This window comes from Oncorhynchus keta, chromosome 6 (assembly GCF_023373465.1).
Source record: "Oncorhynchus keta strain PuntledgeMale-10-30-2019 chromosome 6, Oket_V2, whole genome shotgun sequence".
NCBI classification, from domain to species: Eukaryota; Metazoa; Chordata; class Actinopteri; order Salmoniformes; family Salmonidae; genus Oncorhynchus; species Oncorhynchus keta.
The window spans coordinates 39,672,967-39,699,776 of NC_068426.1; the positions used below are offsets into that span (position 1 = coordinate 39,672,967).

The 26,810-nt window shown below is 40.4% G+C and overlaps 2 protein-coding genes across 6 annotated transcripts in view; one reads left to right on the forward strand and one right to left on the reverse strand.

Annotated features, from left to right (window-relative positions):
• akna (AT-hook transcription factor) overlaps positions 1-15,228 on the forward strand; it is a 44,666-nt gene extending 29,438 nt beyond the window's left edge. For all 4 annotated transcript variants that reach the window (XM_052521487.1, XM_052521486.1, XM_052521490.1 and 1 more), the window contains 5 exons: positions 5,538-5,666; positions 11,453-11,572; positions 11,788-11,904; positions 12,026-12,185; positions 13,009-15,228. In XM_052521487.1, the coding sequence (XP_052377447.1) occupies positions 5,538-5,666; positions 11,453-11,572; positions 11,788-11,904; positions 12,026-12,185; positions 13,009-13,288 (806 nt within the window). In that variant the 3' untranslated portion in view covers positions 13,289-15,228. The remainder of the gene's footprint in view (positions 1-5,537; positions 5,667-11,452; positions 11,573-11,787; positions 11,905-12,025; positions 12,186-13,008) is intronic.
• stxbp1a (syntaxin binding protein 1a) overlaps positions 15,097-26,810 on the reverse strand; it is a 57,492-nt gene continuing 45,778 nt past the window's right edge. Inside the window, exons 18-20 of one of the 2 annotated variants that reach the window (XM_052521491.1) lie at positions 26,701-26,810; positions 20,035-20,196; positions 15,097-17,164 (exon numbers count right to left, since the gene is read on the reverse strand). The exon at positions 26,701-26,810 is cut by the window's right edge and continues 45 nt beyond it. In XM_052521491.1, coding sequence (XP_052377451.1) covers positions 20,084-20,196; positions 26,701-26,810 — 223 coding nt within the window. In that variant the 3' untranslated portion in view covers positions 15,097-17,164; positions 20,035-20,083. The remainder of the gene's footprint in view (positions 17,165-20,034; positions 20,197-26,700) is intronic. The other variant, XM_052521492.1, reaches the window with a different exon arrangement.

Consider the following 26,810-nt stretch of genomic DNA (forward strand, 5'->3'; position numbering starts at 1 on the left):
GCACTACTTTAGACCAGAGCCCTATGGAACCCTATTCCCTATATAGTGCACTACTTTAGACCAGAGTCCTATGGAACCCTGTTCCCTATATAGTGCACTACTTTAGACCAGAGCCCTATGGAACCCTATTCCCTATATAGTGCACTACTTTTGAACAGAGCCCTATGGAACCCTATTCCCTATATAGTGCACTACTTTTGAACAGAGCCCTATGGACCCCTATTCCCTACATAGTGCACTACTTTAGGTCAGAGCACTTATGGACCCCTATTCCCTACATAGTGCATTACTTTAGGTCAGAGCCCTTATGGACCCTGGTCAACAGTCGGAAATATGTTGTACGTAATGTTTTCGCCATGGTTTCCTTTGACCAAAAATGAGCTTCTGGACATCAGAACAGCTATCACTAATCTCGATTTGGATGAGGACTTCTACTTAAGTGAGCCGGTAGCGAAGGACATTTTGATTATCCTGGGCCAGGCCCAAATCTCCGACACTCAGAGAAGGAGGAGGCGGCGCCGCCATAGAGGCCGTCGTGCGGGATTCCTGACAAGACTACGTTGGAGAGTGGATAACCCGTCCTCTACCTTCCGTTCAAATGTCGAACGTGCAATCACTGGAGAATAAACTGGACGAGTTCCGTTCGAGACTATCCTATCAACGTGATCTGAATAACTGTAATATCCTATGTTTCGTGGCTGAACAAGGACATGGAAAATATGAATCTAGCTGGTTTTTCTATACTTCGGCAGGACAGAATGGCAGTGTCGGGAAAGCTCAGGGGAGGGGGTGGGTGTGTCTCTTTGTTAACAACAGCTAGTGCATGATCTCTAATATTAAGGAAGTCTCGAGGTTCTGCTTGCCTGAGTTAGAATACCCCATGAGAAGCTGTAGACCACACTATTTACCAAGAGAGTTTTCATCTATATTCTTCGTAGCTGTCTATTTACCACCACAAACCAATGCTGCCACTAAGACTGCACTATAGGGCCATAAGCAAACAACAAAATGCCCACCCAGAGGCGTTGCACCTCGTGGCCGGTGATTTTAATGCAGGAAAACTGAAATCCGGTTGACCAAATTTCTACCAGCATGTCACCTGTGCAACTAGAGATTTCAAAACTTTGGCTCCCTTTACTCCACACACAGGGACTCGTACAAATCTCTCCCTCGCCCTCTGTTTGGCAAATCTGACCATAACTAAGATTGAATCAACAGGACTGATCAACGAGACTAAAATTGAATCGTACTACACCGTCTCCGACGTTCATCGGATGCGGCAGGGCTTGCAAACTATTACAGACTACAAAGGGAAGCCCAGCCGTGAGCTGCCCAGTGACAACGAGCCTACCAGACGAGCTAAATTTAACTACCGGTCAAAAGATTTAGAACACCTACTCATTCAAGGGTTTTTCTTTATTTTCTTTATGTCCATTGCTCGTGTTTCTTGGCAAGTCTCTTCTTATTATTGGTGTCCTTTAGTAATGGTTTCTTTGCAGCAATTCGACCATGAAGGCCTGATTCCCACAGTCTCCTCTGAACAGTTTGTGTGTCTGTTACTTGATGTAACAGTGTCTGTTACTTGAACTCTGAATCATTTATTTGGGCTGCACTTTCTGAGGCTGGTAACTCTAGGTAGGCCAGTACATCACTGGGGCTGACCTCCCTGCTATCCAGGACATGTATATCAGGCGGCGTGGAAGGAAGGCCCGTAAAATCGTTAGACTCCATAGACTATTCGCTCTGCTTCTGCACGGCAGGCGTTACCGGAGCAACAAGTCTGACACCAGCAGGCTCTTGAACAGCTTCTATCCCCCAGCAATAAGACTCATAAATAGTTAACCAGATCACTACACAGACTATCTGAGTTGACCTTGTATCTTTATTGGACTTTTATTTCATTTACTCTCTATGCACACTGACAGGGCCCTACACACACACACACACACACACACACACACACACACACACACACACACACACACACACACACACACACACACACACACACACACACACACACACACACACACACACACACATACAAACTGCTGCTACTCTGTTTATCTTATGTCCTGTTGCCTAGTCACATATCTACCTCCATCCCTCCAGTAGACATTTATACTGACTCTACACACACACACACACACACACACACACACACACACACACACACACACACACACACACACACACACACACACACACACACACACACACACACACACACACACACTGTCTCTATGCACACTCACAGGGCCCTACACACTCACACACACACTCACTCCATCATCTGCTCACTCACATATAATATACACAGACATTTATACTGACTCTATATACACACACACACACACACACACACATACAAACTGCTGCTACTCTGTTTATCTTATGTCCTGTTGCCTAGTCACATATCTACCTCCATCCCTCCAGTAGACATCTATACTGACTCTATACACACACACACACACACACACACTGTCTCTGTTCACACACACACACACACACACACACACACACACACACACACACACACACACACATACAAACTGCTGCTACTCTGTTTATGTCCTGTTGCCTCGTCACATATCTACCTCCATCCCTCCAGTGTCCATGCACATTGTAAACACGGTACTGAACTGACCCTGTATATAGTATGCTAACTAACTTACTTAATTATTGTATTCTTCATATTTCTTCTTATTTCTCTTGTTGTTTTTCTACTATTACATTGTTATTGAATATTGCGTTGTTGGGTTTTGAGTTGGCATGAAAGGCATTTCACTGTACTTGTACATGTGATGTTAAAACCTGAAACTCGACTCCAGCCACCCAAGTCATAGACTGTTCTCTCTGTATACTGAATCTCCATCACACACACACACACACACACACACACACACACACACACACACACACACACACACACACACACACACACACACACACACACACACACTACATACGCTCACACACATGCATATTGACGCCACACACACACACACACACACACACACACACACACACACACACACACACACACACACACACACACCACATACACTCACACACACACACACATGCATATTGACGCCACACACACATAGACACACTATAACACTCTTCACATACACTGCAGCAACTCTTTGTATTATCTATCCTGATTGGGTAGTACTTCTACCCCAACCTACATGTACATATTTCCTCAACTACCTCGCTCATTGACTCGGCACCGGTACTCCTTGTATATAGCCTCGTTATTGTTATTTTGTGTTACTATTGACTTTTTTCCCCCCTAATTTGCAATTATTCCATTTTTTAAAACTGGGCTCGTAAGTAAGCATTTCACAGTAAAGTCTACACCTGTTGTATTTGGCGCATGTGACAAATAACATTTGATTTGAGCCTCATGTATGTTGCATTACACAGTACATACAGTGGGTATCAAAATTATTCACCCCCCTCTTGAATTTTGTTGCATTACAAAGTGGGATTGAAATGGATTAAATTGAGATTTTCATTTGCCATTGATCTACACAAAATACTCTGTGAAAGTGAAAATAAAATACTGTAAATGTTTACAGATGACAAACAATGAAATAACTCAAATATAGTTGTTGCTTAAAGTATTCACGCCTTTGTTCAGGTATGCCTAAATTAGTTCAGGAGTACGATTTGTCTCAACACATCACATAAGAAGTTACATGGACTTAGTCTGTGTGAAATAATAGGGATGTACATGATTTTTTTTTAAATGACAACCCCTGACTCTGTCCTCCATAAAAATGCAACACCTGTAAAGTCCCTCAGTCAAGTATTGAATTTCAAGCACAGATTCAACTACAATTTTTTTTTTAGGAAAGCCTCATAAAGAAGGGCAGTGATTGGTAGATGGACTCTCTGTGTGAAACGACAGCCTCATAAAGAAGGGCAGTGATTGGTAGATGGGTAACAATAACAAATCAGACATTGAATATGTCTTTAAGCCTGGTCAAGTTAATAATAATAATAATACAGTCCTACTTTAGAACTGAGCTGCAGGACAGGAAGGAAACTGCTCAGCGACGTCACCATTAGGCCATTGGTCATTTTAAAACAACTACGGAGTTGAATGGACGTGATGGGAGATCAACAACATTGTAGTTACTCTGCAAAATTGACCTTAAATGAAAGTGGGAGTGAAAAGAAGAATGCAAATAAACATGTTTTAAAACATGCATCTTGTCTGCAACCAGGCACACAAATTATACCGCATGAAGACATGGCAAAGGCATACATATTTTGGCCTAAATGCAAAGCCTTGTGTTTGAAGCGAGTCCAACACAACACATCGTAACTGCCTCTTCATTTTCAAGCATGGTGGTGGCTGCATCATGGTATGGGTATGCTTTCCATCGGCAATGACAGGGGAGTTTTTCAGGATAAAAAAGAAAGTGACAGTTTTGACTTATGTGCTTGAAAATCTATGGCAAGACTTGAAAAGGTCTTTCTAGCCATGACCCCCAACATCTTCACAGAGCTTGAAGACTTTTGAAAAGAATAATGGATAAATATTGCACAATCCAGGTGTGCAATGCCCTTATAGACCAATTCCATATTAGGATGGTGTTCCTACTGTTGGTATACTCAATGTAGTATATATCTAATATATTAGTGTTTTATTTGACATACATTTTTTTTTGTGTGTGTGTGTAGATCTTTGACACAAAAAAATGACAATCAGAATCAATTTTGATCCGACTTTGTAACACAATAAAATGTGAAGAAATCCAAGGGGGGTGAGTACTTATGAAACCCACTGTACATAAACTTCAAAATCCACTTCACAATACAATAGATTTCATTGTTTATTTACTAGAATGCTATGTTTTCTGGGTGCCCTAAGTATAAGCTATCAGAATTAGTTTGTTTTATACTAGAATGCTATGTTTTCTGGGTACCCTAAGTATAAGCTATCAGAATTAGTTTGTTTTATACTAGAATGCTATGTTTTCTGGGTACCCTAAGTATAAGCTATCAGAATTAGTTTGTTTTATACTAGAATGCTATGTTTTCTGGGTACCCTAAGTATAAGCTATCAGAATTAATTTGTTTTATACTAGAATGCTATGTTTTCTGGGTACCCTAAGTATAAGCTATCAGAATTAGTTTGTTTTATACTAGAATGCTATGTTTTCTGGGTACCCTAAGTATAAGCTATCAGAATTAGTTTGTTTTATACTAGAATGCTATGTTTTCTGGGTACCCTAAGTATAAGCTATCAGAATTAGTTTGTTTTATACTAGAATGCTATGTTTTCTGGGTACCCTAAGTATAAGCTATCAGAATTAGTTTGTTTTATACTAGAATGCTATGTTTTCTGGGTACCCTATCAGTATATACTAGAATGCTATCAGGTAAAGTATAGTAGAATGCTATGTTTTCTGGGTACCCTAAGTATAAGCTATCAGAATTAGTTTGTTTTATACTAGAATGCTATGTTTTCTGGGTACCCTAAGTATAAGCTATCAGAATTAGTTTGTTTTATCCTTCAGCGACAGAGTCGGAGCATTTCCAGTCCACACCCAGACTTCGGTTCTCCAGGCGTATCCCAGTGTCCCCTGCAACGTGGGGAGGCAGCCATGGCAGAGCAGAGACCGTCAGGAACAGCGGTGCCCACACAAGTAAGAAATACAGCTAAAACCAACAATACACTGAGAGCATCCCAAATACACCATCTATACAGCTAAAACCAACAATACACTGAGAGCATCCCAAATACACCATCTATACAGCTAAAAACAACAATACACTGAGAGCATCCCAAATACATCGTCTATACAGCTAAAAACAACAATACACTGAGAGCATCCCAAATACATCGTCTATACAGCTAAAACCAACAATACACTGAGAGCATCCCAAATACACCATCTATACAGCTAAAACCAACAATACACTGAGAGCATCCCAAATACACCATCTATACAGCTAAAAACAACAATACACTGAGAGCATCCCAAATACATCGTCTATACCGCTAAAAACAACAATACACTGAGAGCATCCCAAATACATCATCTATACAGCTAAAAACAACAATACACTGAGAGCATCCCAAATACATCATCTATACAGCTAAAAACAACAATACACTGAGAGCATCCCAAATACACCATCTATACAGCTAAAAACAACAATACACTGAGAGCATCCCAAATACATCATCTATACAGCTAAAAACAACAATACACTGAGAGCATCCCAAATACATCATCTATACAGCTAAAAACAACAATACACTGAGAGCATCCCAAATACATCATCTATACAGCTAAAAACAACAATACACTGAGAGCATCCCAAATACATCATCTATACAGCTAAAAACAACAATACACTGAGAGCATCCCAAATACATCATCTATACAGCTAAAACCAACAATACACTGAGAGCATCCCAAATACATAATCTATACAGCTAAAAACAACAATACACTGAGAGCATCCCAAATACATCATCTATACAGCTAAAAACAACAATACACTGAGAGCATCCCAAATACATCATCTATACAGCTAAAAACAACAATACACGGAGAGCATCCCAAATACATCATATATACAGCTAAAAACAACAATACACTGAGAGCATCCCAAATACATCATATATACAGCTAAAAACCAACAATACACTGAGAGCATCCCAAATACATCATATATACAGCTAAAAACAACAATACACGGAGAGCATCCCAAATACATCATCTATACAGCTAAAAACAACAATACACTGAGAGCATCCCAAATACATCATATATACAACTAAAACCAACAATACACTGAGAGCATCCCAAATACACCATCTATACAGCTAAAACCAACAATACACTGAGAGCATCCCAAATACACCATCTATACAGCTAAAAACAACAATACACTGAGAGCATCCCAAATACATCATATATACAGCTAAAAACAACAATACACGGAGAGCATCCCAAATACATCATATATACAGCTAAAAACCAACAATACACTGAGAGCATCCCAAATACATCATATATACAGCTAAAAACAACAATACACTGAGAGCATCCCAAATACATCATATATACAGCTAAAACCAACAATACACTGAGAGCATCCCAAATACATCATATATACAGCTAAAAACAACAATACACTGAGAGCATCCCAAATACATAATCTATACAGCTAAAAACAACAATACACTGAGAGCATCCCAAATACATAATCTATACAGCTAAAAACAACAATACACTGAGAGCATCCCAAATACATAATCTATACAGCTAAAAACAACAATACACTGAGAGCATCCCAAATACACCATCTAACAGCTAAAACCAACAATACACTGAGAGCATCCCAAATACACCATCTATACAACTAAAACCAACAATACACTGAGAGCATCCCAAATACACCGTCTATACAGCTAAAAACAACAATACACTGAGAGCATCCCAAATACATCATCTATACAGCTAAAAACAACAATACACTGAGAGCATCCCAAATACATCATCTATACAGCTAAAAACCAACAATACACTGAGAGCATCCCAAATACATCATCTATACAGCTAAAAACAACAATACACTGAGAGCATCCCAAATACACCATCTATACAGCTAAAAACAACAATACACTGAGAGCATCCCAAATACATCATCTATACAGCTAAAAACAACAATACACTGAGAGCATCCCAAATACATCATCTATACAGCTAAAAACAACAATACACTGAGAGCATCCCAAATACATCATCTATACAGCTAAAAACAACAATACACTGAGAGCATCCCAAATACATCGCTATCAGCTAAAAACAAAATACACTGAGAGCATCCCAAATACATCATCTATACAGCTAAAACCAACAATACACTGAGAGCATCCCAAATACATCATCTATACAGCTAAAAACAACAATACACTGAGAGCATCCCAAATACACCATCTATACAGCTAAAAACAACAATACACTGAGAGCATCCCAAATACATCATCTATACAGCTAAAAACAACAATACACTGAGAGCATCCCAAATACATCATATATACAGCTAAAACCAACAATACACTGAGAGCATCCCAAATACACCATCTATACAGCTAAAACCAACAATACACTGAGAGCATCCCAAATACACCATCTATACAGCTAAAAACAACAATACACTGAGAGCATCCCAAATACATCATATATACAGCTAAAAACAACAATACACGGAGAGCATCCCAAATACATCATATATACAGCTAAAAACCAACAATACACTGAGAGCATCCCAAATACATCATATATACAGCTAAAAACAACAATACACTGAGAGCATCCCAAATACATCATATATACAGCTAAAACCAACAATACACTGAGAGCATCCCAAATACATCATATATACAGCTAAAAACAACAATACACTGAGAGCATCCCAAATACATAATCTATACAGCTAAAAACAACAATACACTGAGAGCATCCCAAATACATAATCTATACAGCTAAAAACAACAATACACTGAGAGCATCCCAAATACATAATCTATACAGCTAAAAACAACAATACACTGAGAGCATCCCAAATACATAATCTATACAGCTAAAAACAACAATACACTGAGAGCATCCCAAATACACCATCTATACAGCTAAAACCAACAATACACTGAGAGCATCCCAAATACACCATCTATACAACTAAAACCAACAATACACTGAGAGCATCCCAAATACACCGTCTATACAGCTAAAACCAACAATACACTGAGAGCATCCCAAATACATCGTCTATACAGCTAAAAACAACAATACACTGAGAGCATCCCAAATACATCATCTATACAGCTAAAACCAACAATACACTGAGAGCATCCCAAATACACCATCTATACAGCTAAAAACAACAATACACTGAGAGCATCCCAAATACACCATCTATACAGCTAAAAACAACAATACACTGAGAGCATCCCAAATACATCATCTATACAGCTAAAAACAACAATACACTGAGAGCATCCCAAATACATCATCTATACAGCTAAAAACAACAATACACTGAGAGCATCCCAAATACATCATCTATACAGCTAAAAACAACAATACACTGAGAGCATCCCAAATACATCATCTATACAGCTAAAAACAACAATACACTGAGAGCATCCCAAATACATCGTCTATACAGCTAAAAACAACAATACACTGAGAGCATCCCAAATACATCATCTATACAGCTAAAACCAACAATACACTGAGAGCATCCCAAATACATCATCTATACAGCTAAAAACAACAATACACTGAGAGCATCCCAAATACACCATCTATACAGCTAAAAACAACAATACACTGAGAGCATCCCAAATACATCATCTATACAGCTAAAAACAACAATACACTGAGAGCATCCCAAATACATCATCTATACAGCTAAAAACAACAATACACTGAGAGCATCCCAAATACATCATCTATACAGCTAAAAACAACAATACACTGAGAGCATCCCAAATACATCATCTATACAGCTAAAAACAACAATACACTGAGAGCATCCCAAATACATCATCTATACAGCTAAAACCAATACAATACAGCATCCCAAAAACATCTATACAGCTAAAAACAACAATACACTGAGAGCATCCCAAATACATCATCTATATAAAAACAGCTAAAAATCATCTAACAAAAAACAACAATACACTGAGAGCATCCCAAATACATCATATATACAGCTAAAAACAACAATACACTGAGAGCATCCCAAATACATCATATATACAGCTAAAAACCAACAATACACTGAGAGCATCCCAAATACATCATATATACAGCTAAAAACAACAATACACGGAGAGCATCCCAAATACATAATCTATACAGCTAAAAACAACAATACACTGAGAGCATCCCAAATACATCATCTATACAGCTAAAACCAACAATACACTGAGAGCATCCCAAATACACCATCTATACAGCTAAAACCAACAATACACTGAGAGCATCCCAAATACATAATCTATACAGCTAAAAACAACAATACACTGAGAGCATCCCAAATACATAATCTATACAGCTAAAAACAACAATACACTGAGAGCATCCCAAATACATCATCTATACAGCTAAAACCAACAATACACTGAGAGCATCCCAAATACATCATCTATACAGCTAAAACCAACAATACACTGAGAGCATCCCAAATACATAATCTATACAGCTAAAAACCAACAATACACTGAGAGCATCCCAAATACACCATCTATACAGCTAAAAACAACAATACACTGAGAGCATCCCAAATACATCATCTATACAGCTAAAAACAACAATACACTGAGAGCATCCCAAATACATCATCTATACAGCTAAAACCAACAATACACTGAGAGCATCCCAAATACATCATCTATACAGCTAAAACCAACAATACACTGAGAGCATCCCAAATACACCATCTATACAGCTAAAACCAACAATACACTGAGAGCATCCCAAATACATCATCTATACAGCTAAAAACAACAATACACTGAGAGCATCCCAAATACATCATCTATACAGCTAAAAACAACAATACACTGAGAGCATCCCAAATACATCATCTATACAGCTAAAAACAACAATACACTGAGAGCATCCCAAATACATCATCTATACAGCTAAAAACAACAATACACTGAGAGCATCCCAAATACATCATCTATACAGCTAAAAACAACAATACACTGAGAGCATCCCAAATACATCATCTATACAGCTAAAAACAACAATACACTGAGAGCATCCCAAATACATCATCTATACAGCTAAAAACAACAATACACTGAGAGCATCCCAAATACATCATCTATACAGCTAAAAACAACAATACACTGAGAGCATCCCAAATACATCATCTATACAGCTAAAAACAACAATACACTGAGAGCATCCCAAATACATCATCTATACAGCTAAAAACAACAATACACTGAGAGCATCCCAAATACATCATCTATACAGCTAAAAACAACAATACACTGAGAGCATCCCAAATACATCATCTATACAGCTAAAACCAACAATACACTGAGAGCATCCCAAATACACCATCTATACAGCTAAAACCAACAATACACTGAGAGCATCCCAAATACATCATCTATACAGCTAAAAACAACAATACACTGAGAGCATCCCAAATACACCATCTATACAGCTAAAACCAACAATACCACGTAAAGCCGTGTTGACGTTGAGCTTAAAGAAAGAAAGTTTATCAATTTACCTGCTTTTTTTTCTTACCGCTACTTTGGGAAAAATCAAGACTTCAATATCCCTTCTAATGCTTTCTGTATACAAAATATTGAATTACAGCTCAATTTCAGCTATTTCTGATTTTTGTCATTAATCGTGATTTATCTGTATTGTGATTGCAGGGCAGCGTGTCAGTATGTCTGTAGGTGGAGATGGTGGTGATAAACCTGACGGTAGAGGGAGGCAGGACCCTGTGTGTCCACAATGTTCCCCACAGACACACAGCCATGGACACTCTACACGTAAGAGCTTCTCTCTCCGACCGTGTCCCAAATGGCATCCTTTCCACAGTAGTGTACTACGCATTGGGGTCTGGTCAAAAGTAGTACACTACATAGGGAAAAGGGTGCCATTTGGGACACAGTCTGTGGTGTAATGGTGGTTTGTGTGTCACAGTGACAGTCCACTCCTTTCTGCTAACTCTTTATTCTTCTTTCTCTTTTCTTCTGGCTGACAGGACCAGACGGAGGTGGTGGTGACACTGAGCCTGTCCACAGTCACACTGGTCTTCATTCTCGCCACTGTCCTACGTGTGGAAGGTCTCAGACGTACCGGAGCACAAGCACGAAACACGGTGAGCAACAGACATGTCCAAGTTACCATCTACTTCCATTTACTTCCTGTTTTATGTAGTGCTGTATTGCTTTGCCATTTTAATTGACAACAAATGTATACTGATTTTCTTTTATTCGCAGACCGACGGACAGAGAGCGACTCAGGTCCCGCCCACAGAGGCAGCTGGCCAATGAGCTCCCCCCACGGTGATGTGAGAGGCGTGTACTTTGCAGCGCCGCCCCCTCCTGTGCTGGGCAGTGTGCCGCTGGTCCAGTGTGTGCCAGTGTGCCCGCCAGTTCTGTGAGTACCCTGCTCTCTCTCTCTGTCTGGACATGATGAAGTGGCCGTTAGGTCATTCTGCTACAACCCCCCCATCTGTTGCCAACCCTAATGAAAATCCCTCAGCGCTGAGACGCACGATCTTGTGGTATGTGTTTCATTAGTCCATTGTTGATATAATCCCAAAAGGTTTTGAATGTCAGCAATCAAGTTTTCAAGATATATAACTTTCAAAATACAGAAATAGAGCTGGTATGATATGATGTAAAACACAGCACACCTGGTGCAGGAGTTCATCTTTTGGCCAAAATCCTAACTTGAAGATGTCGGTGGTTACATTTTGCATAAATCATCAAATTATTTTATTAGTGTGAATATTTCAATCACAAATCTGTCATGATTTTAGCATTAAAATCCCACTTTCTTCCCCTACGTATTAAAGGTGCACTATGCAGAAATCGCTCCGCCATTTCCTGGCTGCTAAAATTCTTAATAGTTCGCCTAATTTCAGTTTCTGTATAGTGTAGAGAATCATTGTACCATCTAAACCGCTGTGAAATATATTTTCTATAACCACAAATATTGTATTTTCAGCTGTTTGAAGCTGGTGTACAAAACCAAAAGTAAAAGACACAAAAACTAAACGTAAGAACGGAAAGCATAGAAATAGCACACATAGAACAGATCTACCGCTTCTTAGACTTGCTTTCAATGACCGACCTTTAACGCACATGTCTTTGTGAATTTGGTCGCCCAAAAAGTGACACATTGCAGCTTTAAGAGGGGTAGTAAGTGTCGTTAGAAGGGCTGTTGTTGTGATATATACCTGGCTTGTTCCCTGCAGGTACTACTCCAGCCCTGTGATGAATGTAGCTCCATCCCAGCCCCAGCCCATCTACGTGTCTCTGGGTGGGGGTGTGGCCACTGGGGTTAGGGGTCATCATGAGCAGGTCCGAGGTGGAGCTGGCCATTCCCTGTCTGCTGACCAGCGCTCTCTGAGCAGCTCTCTGAACCATGCCATCGAGGCGGCCAGGGGGATGAGGGAGGCCTCTCGACGCATGGCCCGCACCATCGCCACCGGACTGCACCACCAGGAGGCGCTGTCACAGTCCTGCATGTACTGATGGACCAGACCAGACACACACACCGGGGGTTGTGTTCATTAGTGTACACCGTAGCAAAAATGTTTTGCAACTTAAAAGGGAGAACAAGCGTTTCTTATTGGAGACGTTCAGGTACTGGTAGTCCCAACCCGTTTCGGTCTGTTTTCTTCCGTTTGGTGTCGAGTGAACATGACCCTGGCAAGTCTTTGGACCAGCCACTCTGTACTGACATGGACATCTCTAAATGTGAATTTATTGTACTGTGCACCTAGTATAACAGTTCGGTATTTGGGGTAACATGAAGCGAGTTCCTGGGTACAGATCCTGGGGCCTCAAGCCAGTCATTCAGCTGCAGGTTTCTTGGTTTTAGGGAGTGAGGAACTACAGACCCTTGACATCAGTATTTGATCATCACCCAGTGGCTCAGCACTGATAGGAAAGTAGGGTCTACAAACTACTTTATACAGGTTACAGCTTTAGATGAAAGGTGGAGTGGCTATGTTAGATGAAAGGTGGAGTGGCTATGTTAGATGAAAGGTGGAGTGGCTATGTTAGATGAAAGGTGGAGTGGCTATGTTAGATGAAAGGTGGAGTGGCTATGTTCCGATCTCAGGTATCATATAGAAACAACAGTTGTGGGATCTGGCAGCTTAAGTGGACAACAGTTCATCTCGTACTCATAAAAATGCACGAGAATCTGCGTATTAATGATTTACGTTTCGAAATAACGGACATCTGCACATGTTTAGTTTGCTATGAAACCTGGAATTAGTTTTGGACATTTGTTTTGTTACATTTGTACAATGGATGTGAGACAAAGAAATTACATTGCTGCTATGGATCTTCAGATGAGATGAAACTTTCACACATTTTACCCTAATTTATTGATTTTAAATCAGGGTTCCTCAGCTGGCGGCCTGCAGGGTGGTTTCATTTGAAATGATGTTTTCGATCAAACATATCCGCTTGCAGTCTACCATCGATTTGGAATTATATTCCCGACCTTTCGCTCGACAAAAAAGAAATCGTCGCGCGGCTGAATCAAGTTGATGATCCCTGTTCTAAATGGTTTGTTTCAATTTTATTCTTCATCATTTGTGTAATAATGAGTTAATAACGTTAGTAATTGGTCGTATTTTTATAGGTGTCTTAGTTTGTGTTGAACACAAAAATGAGACTTTAGGTATACACATTTCTATGATTTCGGAAATGCAGATTTAAAAAAAAAAAAAAAAAACTTGATTATCAAATGATTTTTTTTAAACTAATATTGTTGTAGCAAAAATATTTTTATTTTTGCTTTGAAGCCAAATAAATGTTGATGGTGAAACAACTAATAGTTATTAAGTAAGGCTGATGTCGGTTGTAACCAGATTGCTACTTTTGGCCATGAACTGCAAGTACAGTATGGATGAGTCACCTGACGCTCACTGTCAGAGGCCCGTCCGTACACACTGAAGTTGTACAAACATTTTGATACATCGCAGCGTTTCTCTGCACAAAGAAATAATAACACAAGCATTGAAGAGACACTACACAATGGATGTATACACTTGTATCACAGCCATCATGTAAAATGTGCTTGTAGATCAGTCGAACAACCTGGGTGTGTATGGGGTCAGAGGTCGTCAGGGTCTAACTGCACAATGTGAACTGTGAGCCGGAAAATGAGAGGGTTAACTCCGATACACTACAGTGAAGAACGGCAGAATTGCAAACAGAGTTACAATGTAGCTACAGTAAGAACGATACACTACAGTGAAGAACGGCAGAATTGCAAACAGGGTTACAATGTAGCTACAGTAAGAACTGAGTCTTTCTCCTTGTAATAATGGAAGCCAATTTATTAGACAGCCTTGGTACATTGGTACACATGAAGTATAGTTTTGTTTCTGCTTCACTCGCAAACATAGAATCCCAATGAGTTAAACAGGTTTAGGACAGACTTACATTTTTTTTAATTAAGATTTTTTTTCTCTCTTGATAAATAACTTTGATATACATGAATTGAATAGACAGAGACCCTCTACAACAGCAACTGTTAACAGGAAACAATTCAAAATCCAATGAAGCGTTTTCATCACGGTAAACCCATCGTGCAATATACAACCTGTTTGGCCAGGAAAGAGAAATAAAAGATAGATATAAAACGCTGAAATGGTGTTAAGTTTTCTTTGCAAAGCCATTCGCCATTGGAAGAGTTGACATTGCACCAGCAGAGAAAAGCTAACGGACAGACAAAAACAAAATATAGATATTAGTTATTTTCCCAGTTTACAGCTAAAGATAAAACATCACAGACACACGTGGCTTCACATTCGTATTGTTTTAAAGGAAATCTTTTACTACTTCACTGTCAGAAACATCAACAGTCAACAGTGAGACACTAAAGACATCCAACGTATGGCATATACACAACACACTACTCCGTGCTTGGCCCGGTTAAACATTTTGATACTAACCAATGATGACTTACACTGAGTGCACAAAACATTAGGAACACCTGCACTTTTCCATGACCGGTGAATCCAGGTGAAAGCTATGATCCCTTATTGATGTCACCTGTTAAATCCACTTCAGATCAGTGTAGATGAAGGGGAGGAGACGGGTTAAAGAAGGATTTTTCATGCTTGAGACATGGGATTGTGTATGTGTGCCATTTAGAGGGTGAATGGGCAAGACAGAAGATTTAAGTGCTTTTGAACCGGGTATGGTAGTAGGTGCCAGGTACACCTGAGTGTCAAGAACTGCAACGCTGCAGGGATTTTTTTCAGCTCAACTGTTTCCTGTGTGTATCAACAATGGTCCAAGAGCATCCAGCCAACTTGGCACGACTGTGGAAGCATTGGAGTCAACGTGGACCAGCATCCCTGTGGAACACTTGACACCTTGTAGAGCCCTGCGCCAACGAATTGAGGCTGTTCTGAGGGCAAAAAGGGATGCAACTGAAAATTAGCACGGCGTCCCTAATGTTTTATACACTCGGTGTATAATGTGACAGGATACAATATTGAAATACAAGCGGCCCTGGATTATTCTGTAAACATCTGCAAGCAATGGCCTTTTTGACACTAAAACGTGAAATCTCTCCGGAGGAAAAGGGTGTGGTGAGTAAATACAGTTTTAGGGCTGGAGGAGGGATGCTTCTAGCATTCTGTAGCTATTTACAGAGTGCCGTTTTTCTCTATCCTCAGACCTAGGGTCAGTCTAGCTGTTTGTCACTGTCTTACTGTGATTGAATGATTTCTCGAGTTGCTTTTGGTTACGGTATTGCCACACTGAAGGATATGCATTAACAGTACGGACAATGTTCAGGCATGCTACTGATACAAACATCTCGACCAGCTAGGATTCTCCCCCCTGATAGGACAGGGATGAGTTATGTTGCATGTTGAGTGATGGGATTTTACTGCATTGACTTTCCTAGGCATCCCTCCTCCACCCACGACCAATAAAAAATCACACCAAGAAGATAAACTGAGGGGAACAAACAGAGAAAACCTCTACCTTTTACACTTTCTAGCAGGATTCATAGCATACAATATTACATTTGGTACTTTCAGTTTCAAATGGCCTTAGTTGATATTTAAACTTATTTTTTATATATTTTTTAAAATACTTTCCGTTATTTGCATCCATTTTAAAATATGAGAATACTTGCAACATGATTTAGATCTGTTTAAATATTTATCTTGTTAATTAACGCTGTCATTGTCAAGATGCATACAGAACGAACGTAGGATCTGGGGAAGGTGACTGGGGGGGCAGGTTAAGGTGAGAAGACTGGAAGGAGATGGATGGGGCTGGGCGATTTTTAGCTTGCCGGTTCCTCGTCTGGTTTGTTCATGGTCTTGAGCTGTTCCAGGAGGGCGGTGGGGGTGAAGACGTGGGTCGATCCTAGAGAGGTGGACAGATACGCAGCAGAGGACACACAAAGACAGAGCATGGTATTAGAGTTGCCCAAACATTAGCTCGCTAGGAAAATGTGTTTTCAGCTCTTGGCTATGAATGCTTTGATGAAAGCACTGTATTCTTGAGGGGGAAAAATGTTGGAAATAAGATAAACATAAGTACAACCAAAAAACTTGAAATCATAGTTGATAGCCAGGATTTAAAGAATGTATTGGTTATCATTATTGGTTATAATACGATGTGTGGGCTATTCACACGTTTTTTTAAAAATCAAAGAAGATTGGTGACTTGTGATCTAGTGCCTGCCAAAAATTCACAAAATTGTATGTCACATGCAATTGGATGGCTTGTGATTGGACAGTGATGTACTGACATCACAGAGCTGGCTTCTGTGAGCTGCAAAGCACTGTTGGTAGGAACCCTGCGACTACACCTATAGGAGGGAGCAGCAAATCAGGTGTAAGTGTGCGCATGTGATCTCAGAAGCTTTTATCGCAGTGCATGCAAACAGTCTAAAAGCAATATGAAAAATCAGGTAACGACAACAGCAGATTTATGTCCAGCCCTTCTCTGATTGGATGACATCAGGGAAGTAATTGTGCCTATGCATGTAAATAAAAACGTGAAATTAAAAGCTAAACAGTAACGGCACCACCAAAATATGAACGAGCTGACTATTTCATAGCTGAAGACACATTTTGGACACAGTATAACTCAGGAGGCATAAGATTGGAGTAAACCAAAACCTTTCTCCATATAGTTTGTCATCGAGTCGGTGAATGTGTTGATGGCTTACCCTCCATCTTGGACAAACCAAGTCTTTTGTTCATAAAGCAAACCGCTGGACCAAAGCTTTGATTTACTCCCCACACCTACTAAGCAGTTGGATTAGTAATATTGTTATTCTTCATCTGTTTGTTTCTGAAGCAAAGCTGAATGTTTGTCATTTTGGCTCACCAAGGCAGACGCTTAGGTTTATCTGTGCTCGGTACAATTCATTTAAAGCTCAGTAAATCTGATTGCTCATGCCAGTTAGGCCTTTCTAGATGTGATATTGACAGCCAATCAGGAGGGCTGGTTTATCCCATCATCAATAGGTACAGGAGAGGAAGAGGCGAGTCCATCTTAAGTTGGGTCACCATGGTGATGCAGGCATCTTGGGTGTATGGGAGGGTGGAGTGGGGTGTAGGTGAGCACTAGTCACAGATCAACTTTGGACTGGCGCCTGGTTCTCTCCTGCCTCTCAGCGTCTGAAACACACAGCTTTGCAGGGCTCTGTCCAGAAACACAGTGAGCCACGTTGCTCCCCAACACCCACTACATGGGTAGGATTATATCCAAACACCAAATAACAGAAACAAACAGTGTGAGTAAATTAACAATGGATATTTTGATCGGGACGGGTTGAATACGGCAGTATATGGTAAAGCCTCCATACTGCACGTGGTGATTGATACCAAATGACCAAAACCAAAAGTTGTTTGAAAAAGATATGGCTTTAGCAGATAAGCAAGAATAAGATGGATGCCCTTTAATGCTGTGTTCAGGGAAACTCACTTAGGTGAAATTTAAACAAATTGTGCAGAATATCGCCACCTTACTTGCAATTAGACAAAATCCCCAAAATAGGCAGTGATGCGGGAATTGCTAATATTGGTGTTTGAAAAATATACCTTAACAAGACTATGTGCTTTTATAATCCTGTCTCTGTGTACCAAAACCCATATTGGTCTACTATTGTTTGACCATACTGTGTAGGCCACATTATGGTGTCGCGACAGGGAAAATATGGAGCTTATATGGCAAACAAAGTGAGGGGGAAATCGTGAAGGCTTTTTATGACGTGTCGCATATTTTCTAGGTGCTAAAGCATATCGAGTGAACATCGCTACATTCCCAGGGTCAGTGTCTGCAGAGAAGCACTGTGTCCGAGTGAAATAGCAGTAGGGAGCTGAAGTTTATTCGTTGACCGAATGGTGTGGAGACCAACATTAGTGTTCTCTGCAGATGACTCCTGGGCCATGTAAGCATGCATGTGATGTCTGGTGGACCGAGAGAGCGTGAGTTGGAGGAGAGGTGGAGGAAGTTGAAAGATTGGGTGCAAAAAATACATCTACGAAAAAAAAATGACAATCCTTCCTTGAAAGCCAACATCAACTCAAGGACCTATCCTGAAAGAAAACCATTCTGTAGCTAGAGGTAATGTTGTAGGCCTATTAGGGAACATTTGAAATGTTCTAATTATTACGAGGCTATTCAAAATCCAATACCAAATCACTAATAATTGTAGGCCAACTGAATGCATTAAATCAAGGTGATTGTCTTGGAGGTGTTATTTACAAAAATAATTATACAGTAATAATAAAGGAATAAAGATGATTCTCGGGGGTAGATTAAATCTGCACCAACAAATGATCAATTCTGGGAAGCAGGTTACGAAACAGTCTGAGAGGGGCGATTTAATCCACCCAGTTGAGATGATGTGGGGGTGGAGGAGGGGGAGGGCAGCAGGGATGGGGTCAGGACGCCTGTATCATGGCCAGCCCACATAGGCTTCACATCCTGAAGGCCCAACAGATAGATACTTCAGCACATGCCCATCTGTCAGCATGACAAGGCCAATCACTATTGGCTGTGGGGGTCACCAATCACACTGTCTTACGCTGTGGGTGATGGCCTGCAGGAGGTGGAGCCTGAGGTGACTGGGCCATGCAGTGAGCCAGGGGCCAGACGGCCATCCCTGAGGGTGGGGCGGAGTTCAAGCAGTAGTGAATGTAGTAAGAGGAGTACGGAGGGAAAGAAAGCCCTTGTGCTGTGGGCGTTCAGAAAGGGCTTCTTTGCGCGGCTGCCTTTACTTTGTCAGAGTGTGATTTTTCTCTCCCTCCCTCCCTCTCTCTTTCTGTCTCACTCGTCTGAGCCTGCGTCTGGCTCCTCAAAGGACACCCTAGTGGACTCTCGGAAGTCAGGGTGCTGCAGGTCCGTTAAGAATTTGATGGGGGTGATGGTGTGGGTGGAACCTGTGGAGGAACAGAGGGCGCTTCACGCTCAATTCTCATCACATGCCACGCCCCCCATGCCACTTTCTCTTTTCTGCCACTTTCTCTGCCATCTCGACAAGAAGGGGTTAAACACACCACTGCACTACTCACACACGGTGAATACTCACATACTGTGAATACTCACACACTGTGAATACTCACACACTGTGAATACTCACATACTGTGAATACTCAGACACTGTGAATACTCAGACACTGTGAATACTCACACACTGTGAATACTCACACACTGTGAATACTCACATACTGTGAATACTCACATACTGTGAATACTCACATACTGTGAATACTCACACACTGTGAATACTCACACACTGTGAATACTCACACACGCACCCACACGCAAACACACGGACACGAAACCCAGACGCACAGAAAAAGACAGGGCACAGCTGCAATTGAAAGACAACAGTGTTTTAGACAGAACAAGACTGAATCCAAAAGCATAGCACAGCAAAAAACAACAGAGAAGACACACCCTTATGACAAGGACTGGCAACATTAAATAAACAGGGAACACACGTCACCCAAAAGGGGTTTACACATATCACAGGGGGGGGTATCTTAGAGAAGTGTTCGTCAGAAACATAACGTTTTCCTCCAGCTAAGTCGCTAGAGCCTTAAGTAAGTCTAGCACTAACAGAATGAGTGTTGATTGCCTCCACAGGCAAACTAGGGTCATGACATAAGCTTACTCTTCAAGAATATTTACTGACTGGGATTCGTGGTGTGGGTACAGTGCCTTGCGAAAGTATTCATCCCCCTTGGCGTTTTTGATATTTTGTTGCACTACAGCCTGTAATTTAAATGGATGTTTATTTGGATTTCATGTAATGTGTATACACAAAATAGTCCAAATTGGTGAAGTGAAAGAAATAACAAACAATTCTGAAGCTGTTAAAGTGGTGCGTGCATATGTATTCACTCCCTTCGCTTTGAAGCTCCTAAATAAGATCTGGTGCAACCAATTACCTTCAGAAGTCACTTAAATAAAGTCCCCCTGTGTGCAATCTAAGTGTCACATAATCTCAGTATAATTACACCTGTTCTGAAATGCCCCAGAGTCTGCAACACCACTAAGCAAGGGGCACCACCAAGCAAGCGGCACCATGAAGACCAAGGTGCTCTCCAAACAGGTCAGGGACAAAGTTGTGCAGAAGTACAGATCAGGGTTGGGTTATAAAAAAATATCAGAAAACTTTGAACATCCCACAGAGCACCATTAAATCCGTTATTAAAAAATTGAAAGAATATGGCACCACAACAAGCCTGCCAAGAGAGAGCCGCCCACCAAAACTCACGGACCAGGCAAGGAGGGCATTAATCAGAGAGGCAACAAAGAGACCAAAGATAACACTGAAGGAGCTGCAAAGCTCCACAGAGGAGATTGGAATATCTGTCCATAGGACCACTTTAAGCTGTATACTCCACAGAGCTGGACATTACAGAAGAGTGGCCAGAAAGAGCCATTGCTTAAAGAAAAAAATAAGAAAACACATTTGGTGTTCACCAAGAGGCATGTGGGAGACTCCCCAAACATATGGAAGATAGTACTCTAGTCAGATGAGACTAAAATGTAGCTTTTTGGCCATCAAGGAAATCGCTATGTCTGACACAAATCCAACACCTCTCATCACCCCGAGAACACCATCCCCAGTGAAGCATGGTGGTGGCAGCATCACGCTGTGGGGATGTTTTTCGGCATGGACTGGGAAACTGGTCAGATTTTAAGGAATGATTGATGCTGCTAAATACAGGGAAACTCTTGAGGGAAACCTGTTTCAGTCTTCCATAGATTTGTGACTGGGACGGAGGTTCGCCTTCCAACAGGACAATGACCGTAAGCATACTGCTAAAGCAACACTCACGTGGTTTAATCACAGTTCCTTTCTATTGGTTTAAAAACCCTGTCAGTTGTTTTCTCTGGAGCAATCTCTCTGTAAATGCCATATGTTTGTAGAGCTCTTGTGTGGTTTAGGATACATGTCACTTTGTCCCCAACTGTGAGTATTGTTTTTGGTAATGGGGTTTGTTTGGTGGGGAAAGGGGGTAACCAGACCGCTCGCCCATGGGCATACACTACCCGTAGATAAACTTTGTTAAATACACTAGTTAGAACTGGGCGGACCACCCACTGTATTTTTGGTTAGTTAGTTAGCTGTGGTTGAAATAGGCGAGTCTAGCTTAAGGTTTTTTTTGGATGCTTTTTGTGTACCCCCATTACCGTGTGTTTACTAATAAACCCTGAGTTTGACGGTGGATGTAAGTTGTCGGGGTTATTGTCGTGGTTATTGTCGTGGTTATTTGTTCTCACTGTTACATTTTCACTATTATAATTTGCGTGAGTTATGTTACGGGTCTCGTTACCATCCTCCCTAGACTGTCGGGCCAAAGGGATTCGTAACACATGACTTAAAGATTGCTGTACACCAGTGGAACCCAACCAACTTGAAGGAGCTGGAGAAGTTTTGCCTTGAAGAATGGGAAAAAAAATCCCAGTGGCTAGATGTGCCAAGCTTATAGAGACAAACCCCAAGAGACTTGCAGCTGAAATTGCTGCAAAAGGTGACTCTACAAAGTATTGACTTTGGGGGGGTGAAGAGTTATGCATGCTCAAGTTGAACTTTTTTTGTCTTATTTCATGTTTGTTTCACAATAAAAATATTTGTAATCTTCAAAGTGGTAGGCATGTTGTGTAAATCAAGTGATACAAACCCCTCCGAAAATCTTTTAATTCCAGCTTGTACGGCAACAAAATAGGGACAATGCAGTGGGGGGTGAATATGGGAGTAAGGAAGCTAATTAAGGTCATATATGCTGTTGTGTGGATAAGCCCGAGTTTTAATGAGGTACGGTCGAGTGCAGTCGGAGGTCAAATGAGAGAAAGATTATCCGGATGAATTCTCTCCTCCTTCTTTATTCACCTGTGGTCAACATAGTGGGAACAGAACACAGTTGCATTGGCACTGATGATGGCAGACACGTTGGCATTTGTGTCCTGCTGACCACAATGAATGGAGACTAGGGCTGTGGCGGCCACGAAATTTCATCAGCCGTTGATTGTCAAAGCAAATAACTGTCGGTCTCACGGTAATTGACCGTTACTTACCAAACACATTTAGCATCTCCTGGCTTCCACACACCTACGAGCCACTGATGCAGAACTTTGGAACATCTGCAGCCTAATAAATCCATGTAATATAGCCTAAACCTTCACAATAAATCCATGTAATATAGCCTAAACCTTCACAATAAATCCATGTAATATAGCCTAAACCTTCACAATAAATCCATGTAATATAGCCTAAACCTTCACAATAAATCCATGTAATATAGCCTAAACCTTTACAATAAATCCATGTAATATAGCCTAAACCTTCACAATAAATCCATGTAATATAGCCTAAACCTTCACAATAAATCCATGTAATATAGCCTAAACCTTCACAATAAATCCATAAATCCATGTAATATAGCCTAAACCTTCACAATAAATCCATGTAATATAGCCTAAACCTTCACAATAAATCCATGTAATATAGCCTAAACCTTCACAATAAATCCATGTAATATAGCCTAAACCTTCACAATAAATCCATGTAATATAGCCTAAACCTTCAAATAAATCCTTCCTAAACAAATAAATCCATGTAATATAGCCTAAACCTTCACAATAAATCCATGTAATATAGCCTAAACCTTCACAATAAATCCATGTAATATAGCCTAAACCTTCACAATAAATCCATGTAATATAGCCTAAACCTTCACAATAAATCCATGTAATATAGCCTAAACCTAGCAATAAATACATGTAATATAGCAAACCTTCACAATAAATCCATGTAATATAGCCTAAACCTTCACAATAAATCCATGTAATATAGCCTAAACCTTCACAATAAATCCATGTAATATAGCCTAAACCTTCACAATAAATCCATGTAATATAGCCCAAACCTTCACAATAAATCCATGTAATATAGCCTAAACCTTCACAATAAATCCATGTAATATAGCCTAAATAAATCCATGTAATATCAAACAATAAATCCATGTAATATAGCCTAAACCTTCACAATAAATCCATGTAATATAGCCTAAACCTTCACAATAAATCCATGTAATATAGCCTAAACCTTCACAATAAATCCATGTAATATAGCCTAAACCTTCACAATAAATCCATGTAATATAGCCTAAACCTTCACAATAAATCCATGTAATATAGCCTAAACCTTCACAATAAATCCATGTAATATAGCCTAAACCTTCACAATAAATCCATGTAATATAGCCTAAACCTTCACAATAAATCCATGTAATATAGCCTAAACCTTCACAATAAATCCATGTAATATAGCCTAAACCTTCACAATAAATCCATGTAATATAGCCTAAACCTTCACAATAAATCCATGTAATATAGCCTAAACCTTCACAATAAATCCATGTAATATAGCCTAATCCTTCACAATAAATCCATGTAATATAGCCTACACCTTCACAATAAATCCATGTAATATAGCCTAAACCTTCACAATAAATCCATGTAATATAGCCTAAACCTTCACAATAAATCCATGTAATATAGCCTAAACCTTCACAATAAATCCATGATTTATTATAGACAGGTCTAAAGAAGAATGATATGAATAAAATGTAGTTTATTTCAGAAGAACAGAATATCATACTCTGAGTTGTCCTTATGTTAGGCCCTGATCTGGCTATGACAATTGGCTGTGGGCTACGCTAGTTCACTTAGCAGACAATTTTTTTCTTAGAATTCCATGGCATTATTTTATAGTATGAAGAATACAACTGAACAAAGCTGAATAAAATAGAAAGGATATTTTCTCCAAACGATTTCCAGTGAGTGTGCACATGCGGCTATTCTGTGTTGAGTGGTTAACAAAGAAATAGGTATCTATATGCTAAATTCACAGTTATTCATGTAACTTTAGTAGCTCTACAAACGTTGGGCTATATGTTTACGTTTGTAATACATTGTAAGGATGCATGATGCGACTCCAATGATTTGAAAAAAGTCACTTGAAACACATGAGCTCTGCTTTATTTTTTGAGCAGGCTGTGCACACTTCATCAGTCTCTCATTCACAATTTGACAAGCACTTGAAAATGTCTGGAATTTTTACAGCGGCATCCCCTTTGTGTGGCCGTAATGCCCCCTAGAAAAATCCATACCTTCTGCAGCCAGTGGCCGTTGTGCCCTTCTCCCTGAGTGCTGCTCGCTCTGAATCACCTCTCACTCACATGGCTCTGCATCACGTGATCGGGTCTTTCTAACAGGCTACAAGTGAAGACAGACACATCCGGGACGCAATTGCGCAGGTCCTTATCCAATTCCGAGGCGCATATTGAAGATATTGGAAGAACTGTCCACATTTACTTTTCGTCAGCCAACAAGATGAGTAGGCCTAACTAACTACAAAAGCACTAGCCTATGTCAATCTACTATCCCCCATAGGACAAAAGTCGACCTATTCTGTGCGAGAAATACATATTCCAAACAGTCTGGGACATTCACAACTGATAGGGTAATATTGTCACCCATCAGACTATTCTTGATTTAATCTTGTCTTTATTATTTTGTATATGTGTGAAATATGTCTGGAAACAGGGGCAGTGGGGAAAAATGCATGTCATCTTTCAGCACTTAAATAGCGAATGGAAGACACTTTTCCCATGGTTCATTTTCATGCCAGCCAGGTAGGCTACACTCCTGTTGTAAATATAAGCAATGTGCTTAATATTAGTAAAGTTGAAAAATAAATATAGTAGGCCTAGTCTATAGAAAGCTGATAGGATCCTCCTCTTTTTCGATTACAGATTTTCCATTACATTTGCATTGATACCAGAGTGATTAGAGGGACAATAGAGTGCTGAGTACCAGGTAGTTAGACAGTTTGGTAGGATACTAATGACCATCAGCAGCATCAGAGCTTGGAGAAGCCTAATTACCGTGACTAAACGATCACGTGGAATTTGTGACTTGTGACCGCCGGTGTGGCGGTAATACGGTCACCGCAACAGCCCTAATGGAGACCAATAACAGAATTAGCCAGTGTACGAGAGTCAGTCAGTTAGAGAAGTACAGCCATTTCCCAATCTACTTCCTAGTCCCCCATCCATAGGCACTTTGTGTAGACCCTGAAAAGAATTGGGTAGGTATAAGCCATTCCACCTAGCCAATCAGAGGGCATGGTGGACATATGACCTATTCAGACTGTTCAGACCTACAACAAGTGGCAGGGGTTATATGTCCATTCGAAACGAGTCTGCATTCTTGCATAAATTAAAGGCAAGTGTGTTAATGTACCAGTAAGATCAGTCTAGGTAAGTGTATTTTCTCTGAGGACTGTTCTGTCACACTCCCTATGGGGGAGTCTCTCCCTAGCCCGTCGGCCTGCGCTCAGTGGCGCCCCCCGGTGTCAGACTCACCAATGATGGCCTCCCACTTCCCGTTGGCCTGCGTGACCTCGTAGGCAGAGCGCATCTCGCTGAAGGACGCGCCTCCGATGATGAAGACCATGACGCGCGGCCCGGTGCGG